We start from the raw sequence: 26,974 nt of genomic DNA, 5'->3' as shown, positions 1-26,974 counted from the left end.
GGTCCCTGTCACTCGTCGACGAGGTAGTTTGCAAGAGGGTGTCATAGAATTGGTCTTTCAGACCATCTGGTAGCCCAGGTTGAGGTGCATAGGCTGAGATGACAGTAGCTAATCTATGATGAAGCACTAGTCTGATCTTAAGTACTCTGTCACTTACTCTAACGACCTCGATTACCTTATCCACCCATTTCTCTGCTAGAAGTATTCCTACGCCCCCGACCCCGTCAGTGTTCCCTGCCCAGAAAATCTTGTACCTGTGTTCTTTGCCTGTGAGGAACCTTGCAGAACCTCCTCTCCATCTTACTTCCTGGATGCAGCACATATCTACGCATCTCCGTTCAAGCATCTCAACAATTTCACCAGATCTACCTTTCAGCGTACCGACGTTGAGAGTGCCAATCCTAACAGTATGGGTGTTGGGGGTGTGGGCCTGTAGCCTGGGAAGGGGAAAAGCAGTGTCGTGTACCTGAAAAGAAAACTTGCACTTGGAAGAATTCATAAGCAAAAAATATATTCAAGCTCTTGAAAATTAACATCAAACAAATATAATCAACTCACCATAATAAACATTAACTTCATCTCAAGTCCAGTCTTACATACTTTTTGTAGATATTTTATCTCTCTAAATTTTGTCATTGTATGATTTTATTGAAGCAAAAATGACCAAAGAGATATGACATTGAATAACTCACTCTAATTGACTTTATTCAGTATTTTGTTGTGAGTATATTTAACTATATGCACCTTAGTTCATTTAGCTATCAAAAGTAGTAGACAACCATGGAAGGTTACCTCCACTGGACCAATATTGTATTGCAGTCTGTAGGGTGTTTTTCCACTTTATATATTATAATTAAATTATATATTATGCACTTTGTTTTGTTATGTGCATGATCCACCCACCAGTCTGTGGACAAATTTGAACACACAACACATGAACTGGCAGCCCTATAAGTTATCCACTCAATCATCCTTGTCCTATCATTTTGCACTTAATATACAACCATCTCCAAACACTTCTCCCTATAATTCTACACATTGTTATTTCTCTTGTTACTGTCAACTAGTATCTTTATCATTTTCAAGCTTCTTTAATCTTTTAGCATTTAAACTGGCCATATCCAGCCAAAATATTCTACTTGTTTTTTATTCAAACTGATCAGATCCAGTCTCTCACACCTACTCTTCAATGTCATCTAAAAATAAACAATCACATCATCTCAAAGCTGTAAGATAATGCATGATTAATTCAAAACAATGAATAAATAAGCATTACATTCAACAGAGTGATCTAAATGCTTGAGTTAAACAATATTATACATCCAGATATATGACATAAAATGCAGATAATTTCAAATATTTAATCCCTTTTTTTCACCCTATTCAACCAACTTTACACAAAATATAAGTTAATCCTTTTTCCGTTTTCTTTTTAACAGCTATACACAAAACTTTGTGCTCGCTATAAACAACTGGAAGAAAGAGTTTCCCAGAGTTAAGGCAACATAAAAATGATTGGTTGGGTCCAGCAGTATTGCTACAAATACTGCCATTTACTATCAAAATGATTTGCTTTATTTTTCAGTATTAATTCTAATCAAGAAATGTGAATGAATTCACAAAATTTTTATTCACTACGATTCCCTGCAAAAATCCTAAGTGTTAAATCATTATTTTAATCTGACTAAAATTGTGTCAATGCGTGTAATTTACATGTGGCTTTGTGGTTAAGGAGTTTACTTCACAACTACATGACACCAGATTTGATCTGGCATTAGTACAGCACTTTGAGTAAAGGTCTTTTCTTATTATAGCCTCAGGTTGACCAATATCTTGAATGGAACTGGGTACATGAAAACTGTATAGAAGATTAACAGACACACACACACATATGTAAACTATTTTAATATCTATTTTTCCATGCTTGCATAGTTCATTTTCTAAGAGTGATGCTTTTTCCGTTGTCATCCCTTATCTGTTTCCAAGCAAGGTTACATGACACCTTGATTGAACGTTCTTACAGGAGATTGGAAACAAATGACATTGCTTACATTATAGTGACACACTCTTACTCGTTTCAGTCCTTTGACTGTTGCCATGCAGGAGCACCACCTTGAAGGGTTTCAGTCAAACAAATCAACCTCAGGACATTTTTTAAACCTAGTACTTATTCTATCAGTCCTTTTTTGCCAAACCACTAAGTTACAGGGATGTATCTATATAAATATATTTTTAAAATGTGCATAGTTCAGGTTAATATCAGCTCATTCCATTATTACAATACAGTATGTGGTCATGGTTGCTGCTGTCAAAATACATATGAAAATAATTTTTTTTCTGTGTGAAGAATTTCTAATGTCTATCTAACATGTAAATCTTTGTAATTCCTGTTTGCAAATGAAACGTGTGCAATGGAAAATAAATAATACTAAAAGATGTCCACTTTCTTGTTATATATATATATATATATATATATATATATATATATAGAGAGAGAGAGAGAGAGAGAGACACACACATACAGACATGTAAACAGGTTTCTTTCAGTTTCTGTCCGCTAAATCCACTCAAGGCTTTGGTTGACCTAGGTCTATAATAGAAGACATTTACCAAAGTGAAATAATGAGGTCAGAAACCAAACTACTCAACATGCCAGCAATTATATATATATATATATGTGTGTGTATATGTGTGTGTGTGTGTGTTAGTGTCTATGTTGTATCCCCATGCTTCAATAAACACAGATTAGGAAGATAAGCATCAAGCTGAAATAAATAGGCTCCTATGATTCACTGAAAAAATATCAAGAGTACTAGATACTTGGAAAGATTCATTAACATGTAGTAATTTGGTTAATTGTAAGCTGATACTATGTCACCCCTTCCTGTAAATTCTGTAGGAATAACTTTATAAGGAGTGGTAGCCTCCTGAATAGAGTGTAAATATCAATCACAGCTCTGCATGCATGGATAGATTACATAGGAGAATGTTTCTCATTTTATTTTTTTGAATAAATTAGCAAACCTCATTAGCTTTTCATTGTCTTTCTAAATCAATTTAGCCCGAAAGCTTTTTGTTTGGCAAGCCCTACAAACCTATTGAGTCATAGGAAATTTTATGTAATATGAGTCAATAAGAAGTCTCTACATGGTTGCTCAAACTGCTAGAAACAGCAGCCAAATAAATCTTTCTCATCTTAACAACAGGACACTGGATAATGTAATCCAAACAATATTCTTTTATTTGTCATTTGACTGCAGCCATGCTGGAACACTACCTTAAAGGGCCTTTTTAATCTAAGAAATCAACCCTAAGTACTTTATATCAATCGCTTTTGCCAAACCTTTAAGTTACAGAGACAAACATACCACAATTGGTTGTCAAACGATGGTGGGGGAACAAACAAACAAAAACACTTTCAGTTTCTGTTTACCAAATCTAGTCACAAGGATTTGGTCAGCCCAAAGCTATAGTAGAAGACACTTGCTCAAGGTGCCATGCAGTGGGACTGAACCCAGAACCATGTTGTTGGGAAGCAAGCTCCTTATTACACAGTCATGCCTTTGTTGTCATTAGTCTAAAAAAAAAAAAAGTTTATAGTCAGAATGCTTTTAATCATAGTCTGAATCAAGACACATCCAATCAAAACAACAATCATGTAATTTTGTAAAAGTTAGCTTGGCAGAATCCATTTTCTCCATATTATAACCATATGTATTTTTAGCAAATTCCATTGTTGCAAACATTCAGAACAAGTCTTCTGTATGAATATATAGATGTTTTCGATCTAGTTTGGATTCTTTGCCATCAAAGAATCCAAACTGGATCGAAAACATCTATAATGTACTTCTTTCCATCAGAAAAACTTTAAAAGACGGTCAGTGTCATTGCCCTAGTCATTAAAAAGATATTTTAAAAAAAAAACCTTCTAGAATAAAAATATGAACCAATTTGAAAAATGACTGACACAATGCAACAGTATTTAGTCTAATTGTAAAGAAATTTTTGGATTTTTATTAAAAAAGTTTATCTTACAAAGAGACTAAGTGTTTTTTTAAAATATTTTTATATACAGTATCAATATTCTCACACATCAGAACAGACTGGAAAACAATTATTTCTGCTTTTACAAGAATAACTGGGAACACCCAGTTAAGCAGACCTAACAATCATCCCAAATTGAAAAATAAAACAACAAATTGCATTCATTTTGTAAGCAAATCAAGGTTCTCACTCTGATTTTTACAATTTCTTTACATTGAAAAAAAGTTTTCGTCATGCACAGAAATAGGACTTCATACAGCTGTCATTACTAATATCTGCTTAAGCAGAACTGATTGCAAGCAAAACAATTTTATTTGTGTTAGGATTATGCAAAGTCAAATATATAGCCAGTAATATACTGGAGTAAATTTAAGTGTTCCTTCCACCAAAATGTGTGGTCTTGTGCCTTGTATTCACAAGCACAAGCTGTAAAGCAGTTAGTTCTTTGGATAATGAATACCTGAAATTGTAATTTTAAAAGGAAGAAAGTGAAATGGTCAGACTAAATGTCTTATGGAATTTAGTTATGTTTTCAGTCTGAGTTCAAAGCCTGCCAGGGCAAACTTGCCATTCACTCCATCCAAGTTTGATGAAATTAGCACCAATAATATACTTGGTTTGATTCAATTGTCTGTCTTCCTACCAACTTCATGGCCTAGTGCCAAAGAAATTAGATTTATGGAACAACAAAGTACAGGCCAAGTGTCACATTTATATCCTATGTATTGACTTCTAACACCAGCAAAATCAACTTTACTTCTCATGAGGTGGAGCAGGTATGTGTAACTGGCAACACTTGGTCCTTTGTGACTTTCTTTCATATGGCATGTATATCATGATTAACTCTTTAGTATAGTATATAAACCAGCCATATCTGGCCAAAACATTTTACTTGTTTTATGTTCAAACTGGCCAGATACTGCCTATCACACTTACCCTGAAATGTCATTCTAAAAATATACAATCATATCATCAAAATCTCAAGGCTACAAGATAATAGATGATTAATCCAAAACAATGTGAATAAATAAGCATTGTATTTAACAGAGTAATCTGAATGCTAGAGGGTTAAATAAACAATCTTTTTATTGTTAAAATTTGCGATCAATTTATTTTCCATTGTATTATTAGAATTTTCTTAAAGGATATTTTTATGGTTTGTTCGTTTTAGTATACACAGTATTATACACTGTGTTAAATGAATATTTTAGTGGTAGTGTTGATCAGTTTAGGAAGAGCTATATCTCATAAGGCCTGATACTGAAAAAAAAACATGAGTAGAGAGAGAATATCAGAAGGCTGCTCTGGAAGGAAATGGGAGGGGACTTGGTTAGTGCAGAGAGGAGAATTACAATATGAGTGACTAGAGACAAGTGGGTTTTGATGGTGGTGATAGGTAACTTAATTCTGAGAAACAGAATTAATTGTAGTATCAGCAGCATGAGTAAACACAAGGAAGTTGCATGTCCTTGTCAAAGGTTGAAGTTTAATATTGAATATGTTACCAATCAGTCTGGTTTTCTTTTTTGATGTGGTCTAAGGATGTTTGTAGGTGTAGCTGTTCCCGGTATAGAAGCAGTACTTCATTGTGAGTATCACTTGAGAAATATCATCTTGCATGGAAGAAGGAAATCTAATCTTTGGGATGCAGTTATAACTGTGGCATGAATGTGAAATTGCCAGCAGAGACCAATGATTGTAAGGACTATCTATCATTTATAGCTACTATAAAGAAGTAGGATGAGGGGTTTGCAAGATTTGTTTTACATTGATATATAAGATGGTATATATTGGACAAGTTCACAAATTTAGATTGTGCGCAAGTACTCCATAATGAGCTTCACCAATCACCAAACCTTGTTTGGAGCATTTAACTTAAAAGCCTCTCAAGTTAACCAACTTTATTCTTCAGTGAGAGAAAGAAAAACAGTGTAAAAAAAATATTTAAATATTTATTGAGCTTCTTTTTAAATATATTTTAATAATAAAAATAAAAAAACTGAAGAGAGGAAAAAAAAATCAACAAAAATGTCCTTTTTTTGTTAAATGAGCAGTTTTGACTAAACAGCAACTGAAAGAGTCTCCTTTCTGGATTCTTTTAGCTTTATCTCTTTTCTTTCTTCTCAATGTGTACATTGGCAGTATAACAATATATGGTATAGACTTGTACAATAAACCTCTCAAACTTGAAAAAAAGCTCTTTTCCTCACAATAACCTATCATATGAAAAAAAAAATCTTTAGATTATATATATATATATATATATATATTACACACACACACACACAACCTTTCTTTTTGAGATAAATTCTTCCAAAAAGATATCAATTTAAAAATGACCTCCAATATAATAAAAAAAAAAGAAAAAGAAAAGGCAAGCACCCAAAACATTTTAATGCCTGTCTCAAACTTCACTGGACTATCAGTGGTCAACTTGACATCCATCGATTCCTTCCAGATGGGTTGGGTTGATATATATATATAAAAAGGGAGAGGAAAAAAAAGAAAAAAAAAAAAAAAGAAAAGAAAAAAGAGTTCTGTCGTCAAAATTGCCTGCAAAGTATGTCAGTTACTTCTCGTTTTTTACTCAACCTTCTGTAGCTGGTTAGAAAAACTCGGCGAATCCTACTGAAAGTGTCTGCATCAAATACCGCTCGAGCTGTGTTAGAAAGGTCAAAGGGTTCTAGAAAGAAAAAAAAAAAAAAAAGAAATGAAAAAAAAAATCAGTGCATTTGTGCATGTACACACAACTATTATATGGAACAGAAGCAGTATTAGATTAAAATAGCCATCCAAGTATCATACTTAATGTAAATACCTTGAGGAAGGCAAATTTACAGGGGTACTCACCTGGAGATAATATCTCTTATGGACGTACTGCTTCAAAACAGCAGTGTCTAGCAAGAACATAAGTGGCAAATGTCTGCAGTAAATGTCTTTCACAATGTATTTACATTAAGGGTGATACACAGAAGGCTATTTTAATCTAATAATACTTCTGTTCATTATAATGGGTTTTTTTCTTCAACCAGAGGACTATTTGTAACACCAGTGAATGTTTATTTTTTATTTATTTTATTTTTATGTTGGCATTGACAAATTTTGTCTATTGATATGGCTGGTTGGATGTACAGGCTGTTAACAATATCCAGCAGTAATACCTAGTTTCCTTTTCTTTGTTACACTTCATGACTGATTTTCCCTGCAGAAATCATTACTCATTAAACAATCGGTTTTATCCCCTTTGTTACCATGTTTCAGCTGAAACACACTGTCTTGGCTTCAATTAACTTTCAGAATAATAAAGAATGCAGGTGGCACGTAAAGTACACCATTTTGAGCGTGGCCGTTGCCAGTACCACCTGACTGGCCTTCGTGCCGGTGGCACGTAAAAGCACCCACTACACTCTTGGAGTGGTTGGCGTTAGGAAGGGCATCCAGCTGTAGAAACTCTGCCAAATCAGATTGGAGCCTGGTGTAGCCATCTGGTTCACCAGTCCTCAGTCAAATCATCCAACCCATGCTGGCATGGAAAGTGGACGTTAAACGATGATGGACATGTTTGGAACACAAATTAACAAGTAATGTTGATGGAAGGTTGTAATGAAATCATTGTAAAACAGGAAGTTTGTATTGTGCAATCAGGGGTGCTTTCAAGTAAGATGGTATCAAAAGGGTTAATTGTAAACAAGCTTCAGAGTCTTAACTGTAAGAAGAAAATTTACCTTCAATACTAAGGTATTTCCATTGTTGAGGTGTGTCAACTTTTAACTTTACTTCCTCCACTGGTAATTTGGTCCCTGTGCGCACAGATATAGCACAGCTTTTGAAACTGTGAGAAGAAATTAAAAAAAAAAAGTCAAATTAAAATCGACATGAAATGAAAAGACTCATTTTTATTATCAAGCTGATCACATCGTTAAAGCTTTGAATAAATGAGTGGGGTTGCATGTTGAATTTTAAATATTTCACAAGTATTACAGTTCATGGAGTCGGTGCTTAATTTTCAGCTTTGAAAGATCTTCCAGACAATTCTTCTTACTTTAAACACCAACCCAATATTTTGAAGGAGGGGCTCAACTGGTACTTATTTTATCGACCCAGAAAGAAATCGTGATGGCACCTGTACCCAGCGTCACCTTCCTGGCACTTGTGCCGGTGGCATGTGTAAAGACATTCGAGTGAGATTGTACCAGTGCCGCTGTACACCATTTTGAGCGTGGCCATTGCCAGTACCACCTGACTGGCCTTCGTGCCGGTGGCACGTAAAAGCACCCACTATACTCTCGGAGTGGTTGGCGTTAGGAAGGGCATCCAGTTGTAGAAACTCTGCCAAATCAGATTGGAGCCTGGTGTTGCCATCCAGTTTCACCAGTCCTCAGTCAAATCGTCCAACCCATGCTAGCATGGAAAGCGGACGTTAAATGATGATGATGATGAGAAAGGATGAATGGCAAAGTCAACATTGGTGGTATTTCAACTCAGAATGTAAAGCCAGAAGAAATGCTACATAGTATTCTGTCTGGGATGCCAACAATTGTGCCAGCTCATCACTTTAGATCTTCCTATAATATCTAGAAATTTTCATCCCATTAACCTTGAAGTCAATTCCCTATGACTCTGAGCTTTGGCATATAAATGAAAATCTTGTCCAGATGCAATAACACTGGGATTGATATGTACTCTGCTAATGAGTCATTATTGCATAAACCTGCTAGAAAACAACCAAATATGTACTTTACTATTAATTTAAAAAACGGAGAGGGGAAAGCATTATTGGTTAATTTAATGTAGCCCTATATATATTTGGAAAACAGAAGTCAACTTTTTTTTTGTTATGGCATAGTCAAAAGTAGGAGGGTGGTGTTTTTGACTTTTACCGGATTTTTGTGATTGGTTGGGGAACACAAAAGTGGAAAATGGGGAAAAAGCAGTGTATTGATATACTGAGCTATTTAACCACAGGTTGGATGCATGGCCCAAATGTTTTCAACAAAGTGGACACTGCAAAGGCGTTCAAGGTCTGGTGGTGGTATTAAACCAGGTGATATATTAGAATGGGAATGTCACATTTGAAACATTCTTTAATCATTGTTACCATATTTCTGTTGAAATATACTGCCTTTCTTTCAAAAAATATTTTGAAGTCTTGTGAGTGGGTTTGGCAGACGGAAACTAACAGAGTATGTGTGTGTGCATATAAGTATGCGTATGTTTGTATCTCTTTGTCTTAACATTGCATAATAGTTGTGAATATGTGTCACTGTCATACAAGCAGTGTCATTCATATACTACATATGTGGAAAATTCTGTCTGTAGGTGTGTTTGTTTGCGGAGTTGTTAGCTAACTCCTACAACATTTTACTGGTTTTGATGAAACTTGACACATGAGTAGAACTCATGTCTGGAAGCTTCATAGTATACTCAGATTGTTGAAAAAAAAATCGATAATTACAAATCAGTGGCCAACTGAAAAAATTAATAGGAGTTTTGAATGAGGATTTCCAGAAGGAAGATATTTTTTTTTGCAATAACTTTTGCATTTCTCCACCAATTCGCTTCAAATTTGAGATACAGGTGGAAAATGTTACGAGGATGACTATTAAGGAAAAATATTTTACTTAGGCTGTAAAGAGAGGACAAAAAAAGCCACATAAAAACGAATTTTTCAATCCTCTGACAATCTCTCTCGCCAACCTCTGACAATCTCTCCCTCTTCCAGCTGACAGTCTTTTGTACATTTTCAGTGGAAAATACACCTTCTGTGGCAGTTATAACAAAATTGTTTCTTTTATATCAGAGTAATCAGGCATTTAAATAGTTACTGAGAACATCTTTACCCCCGGGAATTACTGGGTTTACCAGTTAGTTTCTAATATTCTGAAAACCTGTCAAGCCATAGGGAAATATTACCTTGCTTGGACACAGGTGAGGGATGGCAACAGGAAAGGCATCCAAGCATAGTAAATCTGCCTCAACAATTCTGTCTAACTCATGTAAGCATTGAAAAGACAATGATCGGTTTAGAACTGATTAAAGACAAGTCTTTCAGAATAAGGGGCTGAGGTCAGAACTAATCATGCAAATTTTCCCACCACTTTATGTAGAACACCTCACTAATTACATCTTCAAGCTTAAAGAACAGAAAAACAAAGATTATGTGATATTGTCTTTCTCCAAAAATGTGTAACCAAAGTGAACTATTTACAACAAAAATACAAGCCAATTCATTTGATGATTAAAATGTTAGCTTACTCAAAGTCAAGAGCATAATATTTGAGGAATCCAATGTAAAGGTCACCCAAACTGTCGGTATTTTGAGACTCGTACAAAGGCAGCTCTTCATCTAGACGTAGTGAGCTGATGTCGTTTTTGATGCTGAACACATCCTGCAATATGAAACAATAGAAAGAATTATCTAGAGTAAAAAAATTGCACACACATTCACATACACTCATACACCATAGACACACACTGAAAAGAACGCATCTGTCATTGTTAAATAAACAAAGCTTTCACTTTTTGCCTGTCCAGAGCATCTTCACTAGTTTGCTCTCCTTGTTTCATACAGTCTGAGTAATACAAATCTTTCCTTTCATAAATCCAAATTTACTCTGGTGGTTGACAAAAATTTGGAATGTGTGTGGACACTAGGGAAATTGTTCCCTGTAAACAACTGTGCTACACAGGACAGGCAAAGGGTTAAAACTTATAACAACAATGTAACAATGTTCTACAATCCAGTGACCAATGGCAGTGAATTCTTACATTGCATTTACAGCAAATCAGTAGAAGTAAAACCTACCTACCTCTTAATTACATACACTGCACTATTTTACTTGATTATTAAAAGAAAACACCTGTCAATTAAACAATGCTCCCACATCACATAGTGGCAAGTTATACCTTTTTTATTTTCACAGCTTCCTGGACAGGGCTAGTGAGCGATAAGCATCTACTAGTGAATATCTTCTGGCAAGTACTGTGACCACCTATTAATTTGATCAACTTAGAATTTCTCAAAGCAACAGCAACATATATCAGGTTTAATTATTATAACACAGACACAAGTAGACAAATAAGATAGTAGCACTCAACATGGAGTAGTAAGTATTTAATAACATGTTGACTCAGCTCCACAAAGTTTCATATGCACACGGGATGCATTATTGCCAATATAGCTTTGAGTTTTACACACTATAAGCCCTAGTTTTGATTTCAATTTTCTACAAGCATTGACATTTATATTATCATGTTGCTTTCGGGTGTTGTATTTTAACATTTAAATTTATCCTTTGGATGGACATTAAATTTAAACATTTATATGTAATACAGCAGATTTATAAGCAGATATTTACAATAGAAAGTAAACATCAAATGGGGCATTCACAATTCAGATGTTTCATCAAAAAAAAAAAAAAAAATTATATTCTCAAACTTGCTGATATTTAGCTACAAATTAGTGAATTAATGCCATGAAAGATGCTATTCTGATTTAGATTATTGAGATGAATTTTCATTAAGAGTTATAATATCCCAACCATTCTCTAGATTTGCTCTATTTGACCTTTTTGTGACCATATTTCTGTTGAAATACACTGCTTTTGTTTCAATTAATTTTGAAAATATTTCTTTAGAGTTTTGGCACCAGGTCAGCAATTTTCTAGGGGGAAAGGCAGTTAGTCAGTTTTGATTGGTATTTTATTTTATTAATCCTGTAAGGATAAAAGGCAAAGAGGACCTTGGTGGGATTTGAACTTGGAATGTAGAGTCAAAAAAGTGCCACCAAGCACTAATTTTGAAGAAAATTAAGAATTGAACTCTTTAGTGTTTAAACTGGCCATTTCTGGCCAATTTATTCTACCTGTATTACATTCAAACTGGTGAGATCCAGTTTCTCACACCCGCCCTACAATGCCATTCTAAAAAATAAACAATCACTTCATCGAAATCTCAAAGTTACAAGATGTGATACTCGAAGATAAGTGTGAGTGGCTGGATCTGGCCAGTTTTAACATAAAACAGGTTGAATATTTGAGCTGTATATGGCTGGCTTAAATGCTAATAGGTTAACATGTAAGTTTGATGGTAAGTTGTGATTCAGATCATTTTTACAAAGCAAATTTATATCTTAGAAGCAAAGGTGGTTTCAAGTGAGTAGGTATTGTAAAAGCAAGGGCAGTTTAGGGCAAGATGGTATCAAAACAGTTAAACTAGACATTCTTTCAAAAATTGCAGACATGTCCAAAGCATGGACAAAAATCAAACTTGGTATATATTTATTTTTTAATTATATTGCTATAAAGATTACAAAAAAAATATAGTGTTTGATTTTTGTCTATGCTTTGGACATTCTTGTAAAAATTGCAGACATGTCCAAAGCATGGACAAAAATCAATATTTTTTTTATTATTATATTCCTATAAAGATCATTAAAAAAAAATTAGTGTTTGATTTTTAAAAAATCATATTATTATAAAGATTTTAAAAAAATTAGTGTTTGATTTTTTAAAAATTATATTATTATAAAGATTAAAAAAAAAACTGAACAATTTTATCTCTTTTAGATATAAATCAATGTCACACTTCCTTGTCACCCATAAAAAAAAAATAATCTGTTATAGTACAAGATCTATTTCTGGTTTGACAGCTTTTTTGAAATAACAGTAGAGATGTCAACTTTGTAGAATGTGAAGTGAAAAAAGTTCATAAGCTATTTCTACAAAAGGGCAAACAGCATTTCTAATACAGTTCTAACCATCTGTCACTCTCCTCTCATGTGACCCACTGTCTATATCCTCTCTTATGCTGACCATCATGTACATTGTGAGTATGCTTTAGCACTTCATCATTCATCATCTTTATCTCTTTCTCAACTCCCCCATCCACCCCTATATAATGTATGGTATCCATGTAAACCCTTTCAATATTTGCCATAAAGCTTCCTCAACTACACACCCTCACATAGTAGTGAGAGCTTTTTTCTTGTCCTTTTGTTTTGCAAGTTGGTAAACTCACTAGTGCCAGTGGCATGAAAAAAGCACTGTAGTGGTTGGCATTAGGAAGAACATCCAGCTCTGGAAACCATGCTAAAGCTGACACTGGAACTCAGCACAGCCCTGCAGCTTGCCAGATCCCTTCAAACCGTCCACCCCATGTCAGCATAGAAATCAGACATTAAATGAAAATGATGATGTTTACTTCAAAGATTTGACAACTTTGCTTATCTTTGGGAAAGACAGAAAAAAGTTTGGAGATGACGAAAACATTGAACTGAATATTTTACAATATTTTCCTTTGGTGCCAATGATTTAGAATAAAAAGCTAATCTTTAGGTTTTGTAAATCATGTTGGTATATTTTAGAGTACTGGCTAAAGAACGAGAAACTGTGAGGCTGTGCCTTATAATGTACTGAATGCAAAATAATACATAAAATCAATCAAAAACATACGGGATAGAGTTTTTGCAACACTGGTAACACAGGTCGAGAACAACCATCTGAAAAAATAAAAAATAATACAGTATAGGTACTTAGTGAAATATTGCAAAACATATAACTCATAGTATGCGATGTCTCAAAATTTTTTCATTTGTTTGTTTTTTCTACATATGTTTCTCCATGCTAGTATGGGTTAGCTTTATTTTATTGAGAAATAGTTTTACAGATGAAAACTCTTCCTGTCACCAACTCTTGGCTGTTTTTTAAAGTAAGGAATCACTCATTAGACAAATCTTTGAAGGCATGAAGCAGGCAGATGATTTGTTGGCAGAAGACATGACAACAGAATAAACACTGCTTGATGTCAGCGACTTCAGGAAAATTAAAGAGAAAAAGATTTATAATGGTGAAAATAAAAATCTATCTTATAGCGAAATTGTGACAAGAAATCTTTGATAATGTAACATTAGTAAAAACAGGACAAAGTTTATGTTATGCTTCCTTTCAAGTGTGTAGTTGGAATAAAAGTACACCAATTAGTTATGTTATTTCAGACTTCATGAAAATCTCCCTGTATTTGTGAGGGCTGGTGGAGGTGTTTAAGCTCTAAGTCGGCCCTAATTGAGCAGATCTATGATCAAAAGCATTCCTGCTGTGATCAAAGAGATGTATCAGGTGTATCTAGGACTCTTTATATCTTTAAAATGGCAGAGTATGATTCAAGGGAAATTTGGTTGCATTTTCCAGCAGATCGATTAGTCATGTAGAGAGTACCCTTTTTTCTTGAGTTGAAAACAGAATAAATGAAAAGGCAATATCAACAGAGAACACACAATGAAAAACAAAACAGAAGAGAAAGAAAGAAAGAAGAAAAAATACTCCAATTACATTCCAAATTCACAGAAGAGAATAAACAAATGATTATATATATATATATATATATATATAAATAAAATGTACTTACATTGTAGATAGTGGATGACCATGAGACCTAACGAGTAACTTGATATGGTTTGCTTCCGAGCATCATTGATGTCATGAAAACGGGACCAGTATTTAATGAAGAGGACTAGAGGTCGTACACGCCAATCCACTAAACAGAAATGATAACATTATGACAATTTCTTTCCATTTGAGTGAATAAGTTCTTATTTCTAGTGTTGTAAAAACAACTAATACTGATAACTATTACATACAATTTAATTTATTCAATGATCATTAAAAAAAAAAAAAAGAACAAATAAAAAATATACACACAAGAAAAAAAAAATGTAAATCAATTAAAAGATGCTAATTTTTCAGACTATCAACACTAAGGTTGCAAGCTGGCAGAATCATTAGCATGGTGGGTGAAATGCTTAGCAGCATTTCATCTGCCTTCACGTTCATCATCATCATCGTTTAACATCTGCTTTCCATGCTAGCATGGGTTGGACGATTTGACTGAGGACTGGCAAGCCAGAAGGCTGCACTAGGCTCCAATCTGATCTGGCAGAGTTTCTACAGTTAGATGCCCTTCCTAACGCTAACCACTCCGAGAGTGTAGTGGGTGCTTTTATGTGCCACCGGTACGAGGGCTCTGAGTTCAAATTCTGCCAAAGTCAACTTTGCTTGTCATCTTTTTGGGGTCAATGAAATAACTTACCAGCTGAGCACTGGTGAGGTCGATGTAATTGCTGTGTGCCAAAATGTGAAACCAATATTTGTGTCTTCACTAAATTTTTATAGGTTTGATCTCTGACATTCATTGGCAGCTTGCTCTTAGAGAAACTTTATTTCTGAGCTAGGGGATATGGTAGTGGAAGAGAAATAATGTGGTGACTCAGGAAGCTGATCAATATAGAATGTGGGAGGAGAGGGCAGTATTAAGAATGAAAGATGGAAATGATTCTACCTCTAAATATCTCTTACTCATCGTTCAATACCCTTGCCCCACACTCTAACAGCCTACCCAACCAAACACCATCGCTCTTCTCTTTTTTTCTCTTATTCTTTTTCCTGCCAACTATATTATTATTCTCTTTGACTCTTTTACTTGTTTCAGTCATTTGACTGCGGCCATGCTGGAGCACCGCCTTTAGTTGAGCAAATCGACCCCAGGACTTTTTCTTTGTAAGCCTAGTCCTTATTCTATCAGTCTCTTTTGCCGAACCGCTAAGTTACGGGGACGTAAACACACCAGCATCAGTTGTCAAGCGATGTTGTGGGGGACAAACACAGACACACAACAAACATACATATATACGACGGGCTTCTTTCAGTTTCCATCTACCAAATCCACTCACAAGGCTGTGGTCGGCCCGAGGCTGTAGTAGAAGACACTTGCCCAAGATGCCACGCAGTGGGAATGAACCCGGAACCATGTGGTTGGTAAGCAAGCTACTTACCACACAGCCACTCCTGCGCCTATTACTATTCTGCTGTTCTCCACCTCACCCTTTTCTGCACTATCAGTCATTTCCCCTCCACTTCCTCCTTTCAACCCAACTGTATCGTTGGTTACAGCTGCTACCCTCTTCATCATCCCTCAACATTTGTTCTTCATTATATTCACCCCAACCTAATCCCTCTCACTTGCCCATATACTCATGCAACCTCTGCCCATCCACACCACCTGTTTTCAAGTCCCTACTCACTTCTCACTGCATATTTTGAGAGCCCACCTTGATATCTCATCACCAGTACTTTTACCATTTTCCAGCTTCGTCCATGCAATTCTCACCCATTCTTCTATGTGAGTGGCCATGTAGCTCCTCTACACCAAGAAACCGCTTCCGTTCTGGTCCCTTCTCTTTCACTTTAATCCCTCATCCCACAACTTAAAGTCAAGATCATAGTCTTGCAGACTGCATGGCAACCTCACAAGTGCAGACGACACCAAAATAGCAGCAACTACACTCTGTAAATTGGTTGGCATTAGGAAGGGCATCTAGCTGTAGACACCATGGCAAAGTAGACTGGTGCCTGATGCAGACTTCAGATCCACTGCATCCCATCAAACTGTCTAAACCAGGCCTGACCAACTCAAATTACATTGCAGGCCACTTTAATCACAACGGTTTTTGAGGGCCGCTTATATACTTTATGCACTAATAGTCAAATAAATTACAGAATCAAGAATTTTTCATACTTTTTGTTTCTTTAAAATTCTAGGTTATTGCTTTATTGCCACTAATAAATTTTTAATTTATTTTGAAACAAATGTTTTACACAAACAATTTTTATTTTGAACACAATACTTCAAGAAAGTATCAAGCAGGCTGCATGCAGTCCGCAGGCCTCAGGTTGGCCAGCCCTGGTCTAAACCATGCTAGCATGGAACATGAATGTTAAATGACACTGATGTCAGAGATAATAATGCTATTTTGTATTAAATCACTGATATATGTAGCTGTGTTAGTAGTCTTATTCTTGAATGTATGCACAGTTAAGGACTGGATTCAAATCTAGTGTAAATGAAAGTTTTGTAAAAACCAATTTTTCATCACCAAAGACACAGTTAGTTGAGAGGAAAAAATTATCTTAACAACTTATCTCAGACATATAATTATGAGAATAGTGTCAAATATAAAACTTTACAGGAATTAAAATGTTCTGTATACTTATAAGGCAAACATGTCTACAAAATTAGTTAGAAAACGAGAATATATATCTGTTAAATTAATGTAGCAACAATTTTAAATTTTTGTCAAATGATTTCTTTCTCAGACTGATGAAAACCAACACATTACTAAATGACATTTCTAATAAGATATCAAAAAAAATTTTCCTAATTCTAAATTATATTTTTAGAAGGGATTCCACAAATGTATAGGAGAAAAAAAACTAGGGAAGAATAGACTGAATGCATACCACTAGCATAGGCCTTTAAAAGATGTGTATTTCGAATGCCAACAGAATTGTTTATGTTCAAGTCACAGTCAACATTGCTGAAAAAAAGGTAAGAGTACAAAAAATTACTTTTAGATATGTTGCTATCAAATCAAACTTTTAAATTTAGGAAAAAAAAAAACAAAAAAAACTCTCAAAAACATACATTTTTTTTTATTTCATGTTTTTTTTCTTTCTTAAACATTTGTTCTATGAGTATAAATTTTGGTTGTAGCAACCATCAGATATTCCTGAATCATTCAGTCTTTGTACTAAATATTTTTTCCAGTTGTCGTTCTTCAGAAAAGCATCGCTATAGATCTCTCCTATACATATTTACTTCATCCACTGATTGGAAACATTACAAGTTGAACATAAACTCATTTTTTATCATACAACCTCCCATATACACATACATATGAATACTAATGATATGCACACACATAAAAATATCTACCTATTCACTCTCTCTCTCATACACACAGGTAATTGCAGGAATTACACAGGAATTTATCATTCGTAGTTTTATATAGTAGACACTACAACCCACCAGATAAAGAGAACAAGATGACTTATCGCCCCAGAGTTACATGAGTGTGATTGGGAAAAGACAGTTGCTTTAAATAGAAATAAACAGATATTTTATACTTAGTAATAAATTGATGCAGACTTATGTCTTTTACATGAAAACAGGTTAATTCTTTTGATACAACCTGCCTAATTCTGCCCCCAGTTCTATGATACAAGCTTCTTATTTTAAAGTCATCGAAAAACCTTCCATCACAATTCCAACTGCCCAAAATAACAGCTTAATAATGACTAAATTACTAATAAATCCTTTATTATTTTCAAAGTTAATTGAAACAAAGATATATCAACAGAAATATAGTAAGAAATGGATCAAAGAATTTTACCCATTAATAAATAACAAAAAAAAAAAAAACTCAAATGTTCTTACCTAATATCATCCCAGAATTTGAGTATTGGAACTTTGGCTTTGATTACCTGTGAGGATGTTATGAATGCTGGGAGTTGGGGGGAAAAAAAAAAGGTACATCAATAAATTGAGAAATTGCTTTCAAAACATTCTTCGAAAATGTATTATAGATTTATTTTATTAGTAGTTTTTGAGAAAAGAATTGTGATTCAGTTTGGAAGAGACAAAGAAGAAAACTAAACTAATTTAAAAGGGATTGCAAACCCAAATAGGTAACTACTTACAGCATTTTCTAAAACTTTTATGTACAAGTTTCAATATTTCTGTAGCTTCGCACTTTTGGTCAATCTGAAAAATTAAAACAAGCTTGCTAATCCACAGTTGTAAATATGTCAATAATAATTCTTTTACTCTTCAAGGATTCACAACAAATTTATGTAAATCCCTCTTTATCCAATTTCTTGTATCTTGATAGTATACCCCAACATCTTATCTCCACAATCCTCTCCTGCTGGGGTAGCCATGTATCCCCTGTACAGCAAGATATCTGTTCCTGCCCCTCTATCATACTTTAGCTTCTCAATACATGCCACAAAGCTGACTTCTTTAATACTGCACCCACACTATGTCAAGGAGTTTGGTTTTGCGAGTTACTTGGTGACCTTGCTAGTATCAGTACCATAAGCACCTGGTACACTTTGTAATGTGGTTGGCATTATAAAGGACATCTAGCTACTGAAATAATGCCAAAGTGGAACACAATGCAGTCCTCTTGCTTATCAGATCCTGCCAGAACATCCAATCCAAATCCAGCATAGAAAATGGACATTAAAAGATGTTGTTGTCGTTGTTGGCACTCCGTCGCTTATGACAACGAGGGTTCCAGTTGATCCGATCAACGGAACAGCCTGCTCGTGAAATTAACGTGCAAGTGGCTGAGCACTCCACAGACACGTGTACCCTTAACGTAGTTCTCGGGGATATTCAGCGTGACACAGTGTGACATGGCTGACCCTTTGAATTACAGGCACAACAGAAACAGGAAGTAAGAGTGAGAGAAAGTTGTGGTGGAAGAGTACAGCAGGGTTCACCACCATCCCCTGCCGGAGCCTCGTGGAGCTTTAGGTGTTTTCACTCAATAAACACTCACAACGCCCGGTCTGGGAATCAAAACCGCGATCCTATGACCGCGAGTCCGCTGCCCTAACCACAGGGCCATTGTGCCTCCACCAACATTAAAAGATGATAACTATGGTAACCCTAACCATCAAAGTCAATTCAGTTATAAGCAAGTTTATAACAAAGTTATAAGCTGCTATTTATATTCATTTTTCTGATTCTTCATTTTTCACTAAATTTTAGATATTTTCAAATAAATTATGTTAAGACCTTTGACAGCAAATTCAGCTCTTAAAAAAACACAAAAAACGAATAGTTTGCAATGAAAATAAAACTTACGATTTCAAATGAATTTATCGCCTACTCTTCCCTACCTATTCCTCATCATCTGTTCATTATGTTGTTGTTGGCACTCCGTCGCTTACGACATCGAGGGTTCCAGTTGATCCGATCAACGGAACAGCCTGCTCTTGAAATTAACGTGCAAGTGTCTGAGCACTCCACAGACACGTGTACCCTTAACGTAGTTCTCGGAGATATTCAGCGTGACACAGTGTGACAAAGCTGACCCTTTGAATTACAGGCACAACAGAAACAGCAAGAAAGAGTGAGAGAAAGTTGTCGTGGAAGAGTACAGCAGGGTTCGCCACCATCCCCTGCCGGAGCCTCGTAGAGCTTTTAGGTGTTTTCGCTCAATAAACACTCACAACGCCCGGTCTGGGAATCGAAACCGCGATCCTATGACCATGAGTCCACTGCCCTAACCACTGGGCCATTGCACCTCCACTCCTGTTCATTATAATAACACTCTTACCTGTAACTTATCTCAAATCAGCTAGAAGCAATAGTTCAATAGTGTATAACCTAAAATTATAAGCTGTCAGTCATATTTAATTTTCTATCGGTATCTTTTGCCGAACCGCTAAGTTATGGGGACCTAAATACACCAGCATCTGTTGTCAAGCGATGTTGGGGGGGGGGGGGGACACAGACACACAAACATATATATATATATATATATGTCATCATCATCATCATCATAATCATCGTTTAACGTCCGCTATCCATGCTAGCATGGGTTGGACGATTTGACTGAGGACTGGTGCAACCGGATGGCTACACCAGGCTCCAATCTAATTTGGCAGAGTTTCTACAGCTGGATGCCCTTCCTAACGCCAACCACTCAGAGAGTATAGTGGGTGCTTTTACGTGTCACCCGCACGAAAACGGCCACGCTCGAAATGGTGTCTTTTATGTGCCACCCGCACAAGAGCCAGTCCAGGGGCACTGGCAACGATCTCGCTCGAAAACCCTACAAGGCCAGTCAGGCGGTACTGGCAACGGTCACGCTCAGGATGGTACATCTTATGTGCCACCCGCACAAGAGCCAGTCCAGGGGCACTGGCAACGATCTCACTTGGCTTGCCGGGTCTTCTCACACACAGCACATTTCCAAAGGTCTCGGTCAGTAGTCATCGCCTCGGTGAGGTGCAATGTTCGAAGGTCTTGCCTCACCACCTCAGCCCAGGTCTTCCTGAGCCTACCTCTTCCACGGGTTCCCTCAACTGTTAGGGAGTGGCACTTTTTCACGCAGCTATCCTCATTCATTCTCACCACATGTCCAAACCAGCGCAATCGTCTCTCTTGCACACCACTACTGACGCTTCTTATGTTCAGCTTTTCTCTCAAGATACTTACACTCTGACGGGTATGCACATTTACATTACACATCCAGCGGAGCATACTGGCTTCATTCCTTGCGAGCTTACGCATGTCCTCAGCAGTCACAGCCCATGTTTCACTGCCATCTAGCATGGCTGTTCGTACACATGCGTCATACAGTCTGCCTTTTACCCTGAGTGAGAGTCCCTTTGTCGCCAGCAGAGGTAAGAGCTCTCTAAACTTGGCCCAGGCTATTATATATATATATATATATATATATACAATGGGTTTCTTTCAGTTTCCGTCTACCAAATCCACTCACAAATCTTTGGTCGGCCCAAAGCTATAGTAGAAGACACTTGCCCAAGGTGCCATGCAGTGGGAATGAACCTGGAACCATGTGGTTAGTAAGCAAGCTACTTACCACACAGACATTCCTGTGCCTTACTTTATAACTTTAACTCCACCCTCTCCTCTAAAATGTGAGTAACCATGTAACTCCTCTACAGCAAGAAACCTGTTCTGCTATGCTGTCTTCCCTCATACTTTAACCCTTCAGTTCCTTGCATAAAGCAACCCCCTCGGGGTGCGTAGTCTTGCAAGCTGCATAGTGACCTCACTAGAGCTGCTGCCACAAACACAAAGACATCTAATACATGCTGTAAACTGGTTGGTGATAGGATGGGCATCCAGCTGTAGAAACCATGCCAAAATAGAGTGGATCATCAGGCAGTCCTTGGATTTGTCAGATTGTGTTAAGCTGTCTGACCCATGAAACAAGGATGTTAAATGATGATGATTTCGTTTGATGTGCAATGTAAGTGCAATAAATATATTAGATTCAAATAAAAACAGATGGCAATTTATGTTGGAGAGAACGATAAATTGGTAACACTTTGAAAATAATTTGCAAATATGACCAACTGACAAACTAACGTCAAAAGCGAGAAAGAAATAAAAAGAAAAAATTACAATAGTTTTCTATTGGTATACTGTGTTGATACCAGAACAGAACCAAAGCAGCTTTATTACCATCAAAACTGTACTACATTCTCAAACATACTAACTTACCTGTTCACGAGTAAGCATAAGGCAAAGATCCATGTCACTTTTATTGGTCCCAAACCCACTCATGGACGAACCAACAGCATACAGGCCACAGTCTGAAATAACAGGGAGGGTAAAATATATCAAAATAGATACAATATACATTATTATAACCATTGTCATTTTAACCCTTTGGCATTTAAACTAGCCATATCCAGCTCAAATATTATACCTGTTTTATGTATAGACTGGCTATATTCAGCCCCTTCCACTTACCCTACAATATCATACTAAAAATAAACATGCACATCATTGAATTCTCAAATGTGAATAAATAAGCATTACATTTTAGACAGAATAACCTGAATGCTAAAGGGTTATGGTCCACTTTTCAATGTCTAAATCAACAATTATGAGAAAAAGAGGAATGCAATTGAAAAGCAAAGTTCTAAGTACAGAAGATGCTTGCTAAAACATGTAAGGCAAAAACTTTCAGAGAGAAAAGAAAGTTTTTCGCAATGGAAATGACTTTTGCAAACTAGCTGAAATGTTTGTTGAGATCACTGTTTAGAATATTATTGAAGAAAGAGTGGTTTACTAAAGATTCATTTGTATTTACTGGTTTCAATCATTGGACCACAGCCATCCTGGGACACTGCCTTGAAGGGTTTTAGTTGAAAAAAATTGACCCCTGTCTGGTATTTGTTCTACTGGTCCCTTTTGCTGAACTGTTATGGGCCATAAACATACACAAAGACAGACTAGGTACATGCACACACATATGAAGGGCTTTCACAGTTTCAGTCTATTCAAACCCTAAATAATCCCTCATCACATGACTATGATGCTTCCTCACTACTCCTGCACATGGTTAGAGATGCACATATTGTCAGCCACTAAGGGACATGTTCAAGTAGTTAAGGTCAAACAAATCTGTGATATCGAGCAGAATATTTGCTATAACAATATTTCTGCTTCAGCAACTCAGTGATGAATCTATCTGAAATGTAATGGAAAATAGCTCAGTTTCAAAGCATTGATGTCCAGGTTACAAAAGCAAAGTCTGAAGGGAATAGTAGAGATTTCCTTTGATTTCCAGATAGAAGCAAAAACGAAATTAATAACATTTACTGAGCAAAGAAAAAAAATTTTCTTTTTTTTTTGTTAGTGTACACCAGCCTGCAAGTAGAACCAGTACCTGGATAATGAGAGATGACTGAGACAAACAAAGAATTTGGTCACACTACTGGAACAATGTCCTGTAGCTTTAAATGAGCTCAGGTGAGAACTAGACTTCAAAACTGCAAGCTACCGAAACAGTCACATACAAGTTCTCCTGCTGCTTACATTATTGAGGTGTGCATAAATATGGCATATATTTACTATGGTGAACTGAGAATTAAATGTCATTAACAATGTTACTAGTAGTCTGAAACATTATAATTTCATCAGGAATTTGAAAAATCTTTAATCTCTAAAAATATACTTACATGGGAAAACACCTTGTAATATTCCATACAATGCATCTCTTAACTTCATTTTCTTTTGATAAACTTCATCAGCTTGGTGGTGCTTGTTGAAGTAACTTATTATAGCAGAGGAAAGCTAGAGTTTTAAAATAAAACACACACAGTTAATTTGATAATATCATGAGATTATATATTTCTATAATAAATATAGCTAATATATATGTGTGTAATATGTATATAATTAAGATAGATAATTAACATAAATTAATTCAATGTAATGTTTATCTCAAATCATCAGGAATATTATGCACTATGCTAGCCATAGACAGTTCTCTTAAGAATTGTTTCAGCTGATTATGCATATTGTAAACCTTTTCCACCTGGACTGATTGCAATGTTATATGTTGGAGCTTATCATCATCATCATCACCATCGTTTAACGTCCGCTTTCCATGCTAGCATGGGTTGGACGATTTGACTGAAGACTGGTGAAAGACCCTGCAAACGGACAGAGACTTAGAGACAAGTTACTTGAAGCATTTAACGAAATAGAAGGGGATATAGCATCATACAACGTGGAAGACAATTGGAGATTTCTGCGGGACAACCTGTTGAAAGCCACCGACCAGATTTGTGGGTGGTGTAAGGTCCCCTCCCGACCCAGAGTAACGTGGTGGTGGAACAAGGAGGTAGACAGGGCTATTAGACAAAAGAAACAGGCTTGGAAGGACTGGAAGAACGGTGGTAGCAGGGAATTGTACCAATGTGCCAGAAGGGAGGCTAGGCGACACGTTTATTTAGCCAGAGGGGAAGCAGATAAGGAAAGATTTGCCAATGTTCTGCGCCGTGAGGACCAAAGACTCGAGGTATTTCGTGTTGCAAGACAGTGTAGGAGAGAGAATAGTGATGTTGTAGGAGAGAAATGTGTTCGCATGGATGATGGTACGCTTGCATTAAATGAGGATGCAAAGAAAGAGGTCTGGAGATGCCACTACGATAGATTGCTTAATAAAGAGAATGAATGGGAGAAAGAGAGCCTGCCGTATGTCGACCCAATAGAGGGACCAGCTATCCGAGTTGATAGTACCAGGGTAGATAAAGCAATTAAGAGTATGAAGACCGGGAAAGCCCCCGGCCCATCAGGAATCACTGCAGAGATGCTCAAAATATCTGGCAGTGTTGGCTATAGCCTAGTCACCCGTATTACGAACCAGGTGATACACGAAGGAGTCATACCCAATGACTGGTGTAGCAGCATCATAGTCAACTGCTACAAAGGTAAAGGTGACGCTTTAGATACAAATAATTACAGAGGCATCAAGCTGTTAGATCAGGTTATGAAAGTTACAGAGAGGGTCATAGCCCAACTAATTAGGGAGCGAATCAATTTAGATGAGATGCAGTTTGGGTTCGTGCCAGGTAAAAGCACTACTGATGCCTTATTTCTAGTGAGACAGTTGCAGGAGAAATACCTAGCTAAGGATAAACCTCTGTACCTGGCTTTCGTTGACATGGAGAAAGCCTTTGACAGGGTCCCCCGATCCCTTGTCTGGTGGTCAATGAGGAAACTTGGGATAGAAGAATGGTTAGTGAGAGCTGGGCGAGCCATGTACAGAGATGCTGCCAGTAAGGTGAGGGTTGGAAATGAGTACAGCAATGAATTCCGGGTAGAGGTAGGGGTCCACCAAGGTTCCGTCCTCAGCCCCCTCTTATTTATCATAGTCCTCCAGGCAATCACAGAGGAGTTCAAGACAGGTTGCCCCTGGGAGCTCCTCTATGCTGATGACCTTGCCCTAATTGCGGAGTCACTATCAGAACTAGAGGAGAAGTTTCAGGTGTGGAAGCAAGGTCTAGAATTGAAGGGCCTTAGAGTCAACCTAGCTAAAACCAAAATCCTAATAAGTAGGAAGGTAGATAAAACACAAACCCCTTCAGGTAGATGGCCCTGCTCAGTATGTAGAAAAGGAGTAGGTAGTAACTCTATAAGATGTACCCGGTGCAAGCTATGGACACATAAGAGGTGCAGCAACATCAAAGGCAGGTTAACTAGCAAGTTAGTTTTTGTTTGTGGCAGATGTTCAGGTGCAATAAAGACTGTAAACAAACAGGAAACAACTTCTATCTCATTCCAGGGTGAAAAACTAGAGGTAGTCGATAGCTTCCGCTATCTGGGCGACCAAGTTAGTAGTGGGGGTGGGTGCGCTGAAAGTGTAGCTGCTAGAATAAGAATAGCCTGGGCAAAGTTTAGAGAGCTCTTACCCCTGCTGGCGACAAAGGGACTCTCACTCAGAGTAAAAGGCAGACTGTATGACGCATGCGTACGAACAACCATGCTAGATGGCAGTGAAACATGGGCTGTAACTGCTGAGGACATACGTAAGCTCGCAAGGAATGAAGCCAGTATGCTCCGTTGGATGTGTAATGTCAATGTGAATACCCGTCAGAGTGTAAGTATCTTGAGAGAAAAGCTGAACATTAGAAGCATCAGTTGTGGCGTGCAAGAGAGACGATTGCGCTGGTATGGACATGTGGTGAGAATGGAGGAGGATAGCTGCGTGAAAAAGTGCCACACCCTAACAGTTGAGGGAACCCGTGGAAGAGGTAGGCCCAGGAAGACCTGGGCTGAGGTGGTGAGGCAAGACCTTCGTACATTGGGCCTCACCGAGGCGATGACTACTGACCGAGACCTTTGGAAATGTGCTGTGCGTGAGAAGACCCGGCAAGCCAAGTAAGATCGTTGCCAGTGCCCCTGGACTGGTTCTTGTGCGGGTGGCACATGAGATGCACCAGTTTGAGCGTGGCCGTTGCCAGTACCGCCTGACTGGCTCCTGTAGGATTTTCGAGCGAGATCGTTGCCAGTGCCCCTGGACTGGCTTGTGCGGGTGGCACATAAAAGACACCATTTCGAGCGTGGCCGTTTTCGTGCGGGTGACATGTAAAAGCACCCACTACACTCTCTGAGTGGTTGGCGTTAGGAAGGGCATCCAGCTGTAGAAACTCTGCCAAATCAGACTGGAGCCTGGTGTTGCCATCCGGTTTCACCAGTCCTCAGTCAAATCGTCCAACCCATGCTAGCATGGAAAGCGGACGTTAAACGATGATGATGATGATGATGATGATATATATATATACACATGTTTTGTGCATCATCTTATTTTCATCATCATTTTAATGTCCACTTTTTGATGTTGGCATTAGTTAGATGGAATTTGATTTTCAATGGCCAGATGCCCTTCCGGTTGCCAGCCCTCACTTGTTTCCAAGCAAAATGATATTTCCTCATGGCCAGACATGTTCTTACAGAATATTGGAAATGGCTGACACTGCTTGTATGGCAGTGACAAGCACTTTACAATTGTCATGCCAGTGTCAAGACAAGGAGACAC

At 37.1% G+C, this 26,974-nt stretch overlaps 2 protein-coding genes across 2 annotated transcripts in view; one reads left to right on the top strand and one right to left on the bottom strand.

The window, feature by feature from the left end:
* Window positions 1-2,183, top strand: part of LOC106877134 (xylulose kinase) — an 85,599-nt gene extending 83,416 nt beyond the window's left edge. The window contains exon 19 of the mRNA XM_089351176.1: window positions 1,440-2,183. Coding sequence (XP_089207302.1) covers window positions 1,440-1,499 — 60 coding nt within the window. The 3' untranslated portion in view covers window positions 1,500-2,183. The remainder of the gene's footprint in view (window positions 1-1,439) is intronic.
* A 4,236-nt stretch (window positions 2,184-6,419) lies between these two features.
* Window positions 6,420-26,974, bottom strand: part of LOC106876711 (poly(A) RNA polymerase GLD2) — a 31,147-nt gene continuing 10,592 nt past the window's right edge. The window contains exons 4-13 of the mRNA XM_089351177.1: window positions 23,610-23,724; window positions 22,144-22,235; window positions 18,576-18,639; window positions 18,313-18,379; window positions 17,337-17,413; window positions 14,449-14,577; window positions 13,497-13,543; window positions 10,300-10,433; window positions 7,770-7,876; window positions 6,420-6,727 (exon numbers count right to left, since the gene is read on the bottom strand). Of these exons, the coding sequence (XP_089207303.1) occupies window positions 6,588-6,727; window positions 7,770-7,876; window positions 10,300-10,433; window positions 13,497-13,543; window positions 14,449-14,577; window positions 17,337-17,413; window positions 18,313-18,379; window positions 18,576-18,639; window positions 22,144-22,235; window positions 23,610-23,724 (972 nt within the window). The 3' untranslated portion in view covers window positions 6,420-6,587. The remainder of the gene's footprint in view (window positions 6,728-7,769; window positions 7,877-10,299; window positions 10,434-13,496; window positions 13,544-14,448; window positions 14,578-17,336; window positions 17,414-18,312; window positions 18,380-18,575; window positions 18,640-22,143; window positions 22,236-23,609; window positions 23,725-26,974) is intronic.

This window comes from Octopus bimaculoides, chromosome 4 (assembly GCF_046866305.1).
Source record: "Octopus bimaculoides isolate indiv1 chromosome 4, ASM4686630v1, whole genome shotgun sequence".
Classification (NCBI taxonomy): domain Eukaryota; kingdom Metazoa; phylum Mollusca; class Cephalopoda; order Octopoda; family Octopodidae; genus Octopus; species Octopus bimaculoides.
The sequence above is the reverse complement of the archived record's forward strand: the minus strand, read 5'-3'. Positions and strand labels throughout refer to the sequence as shown.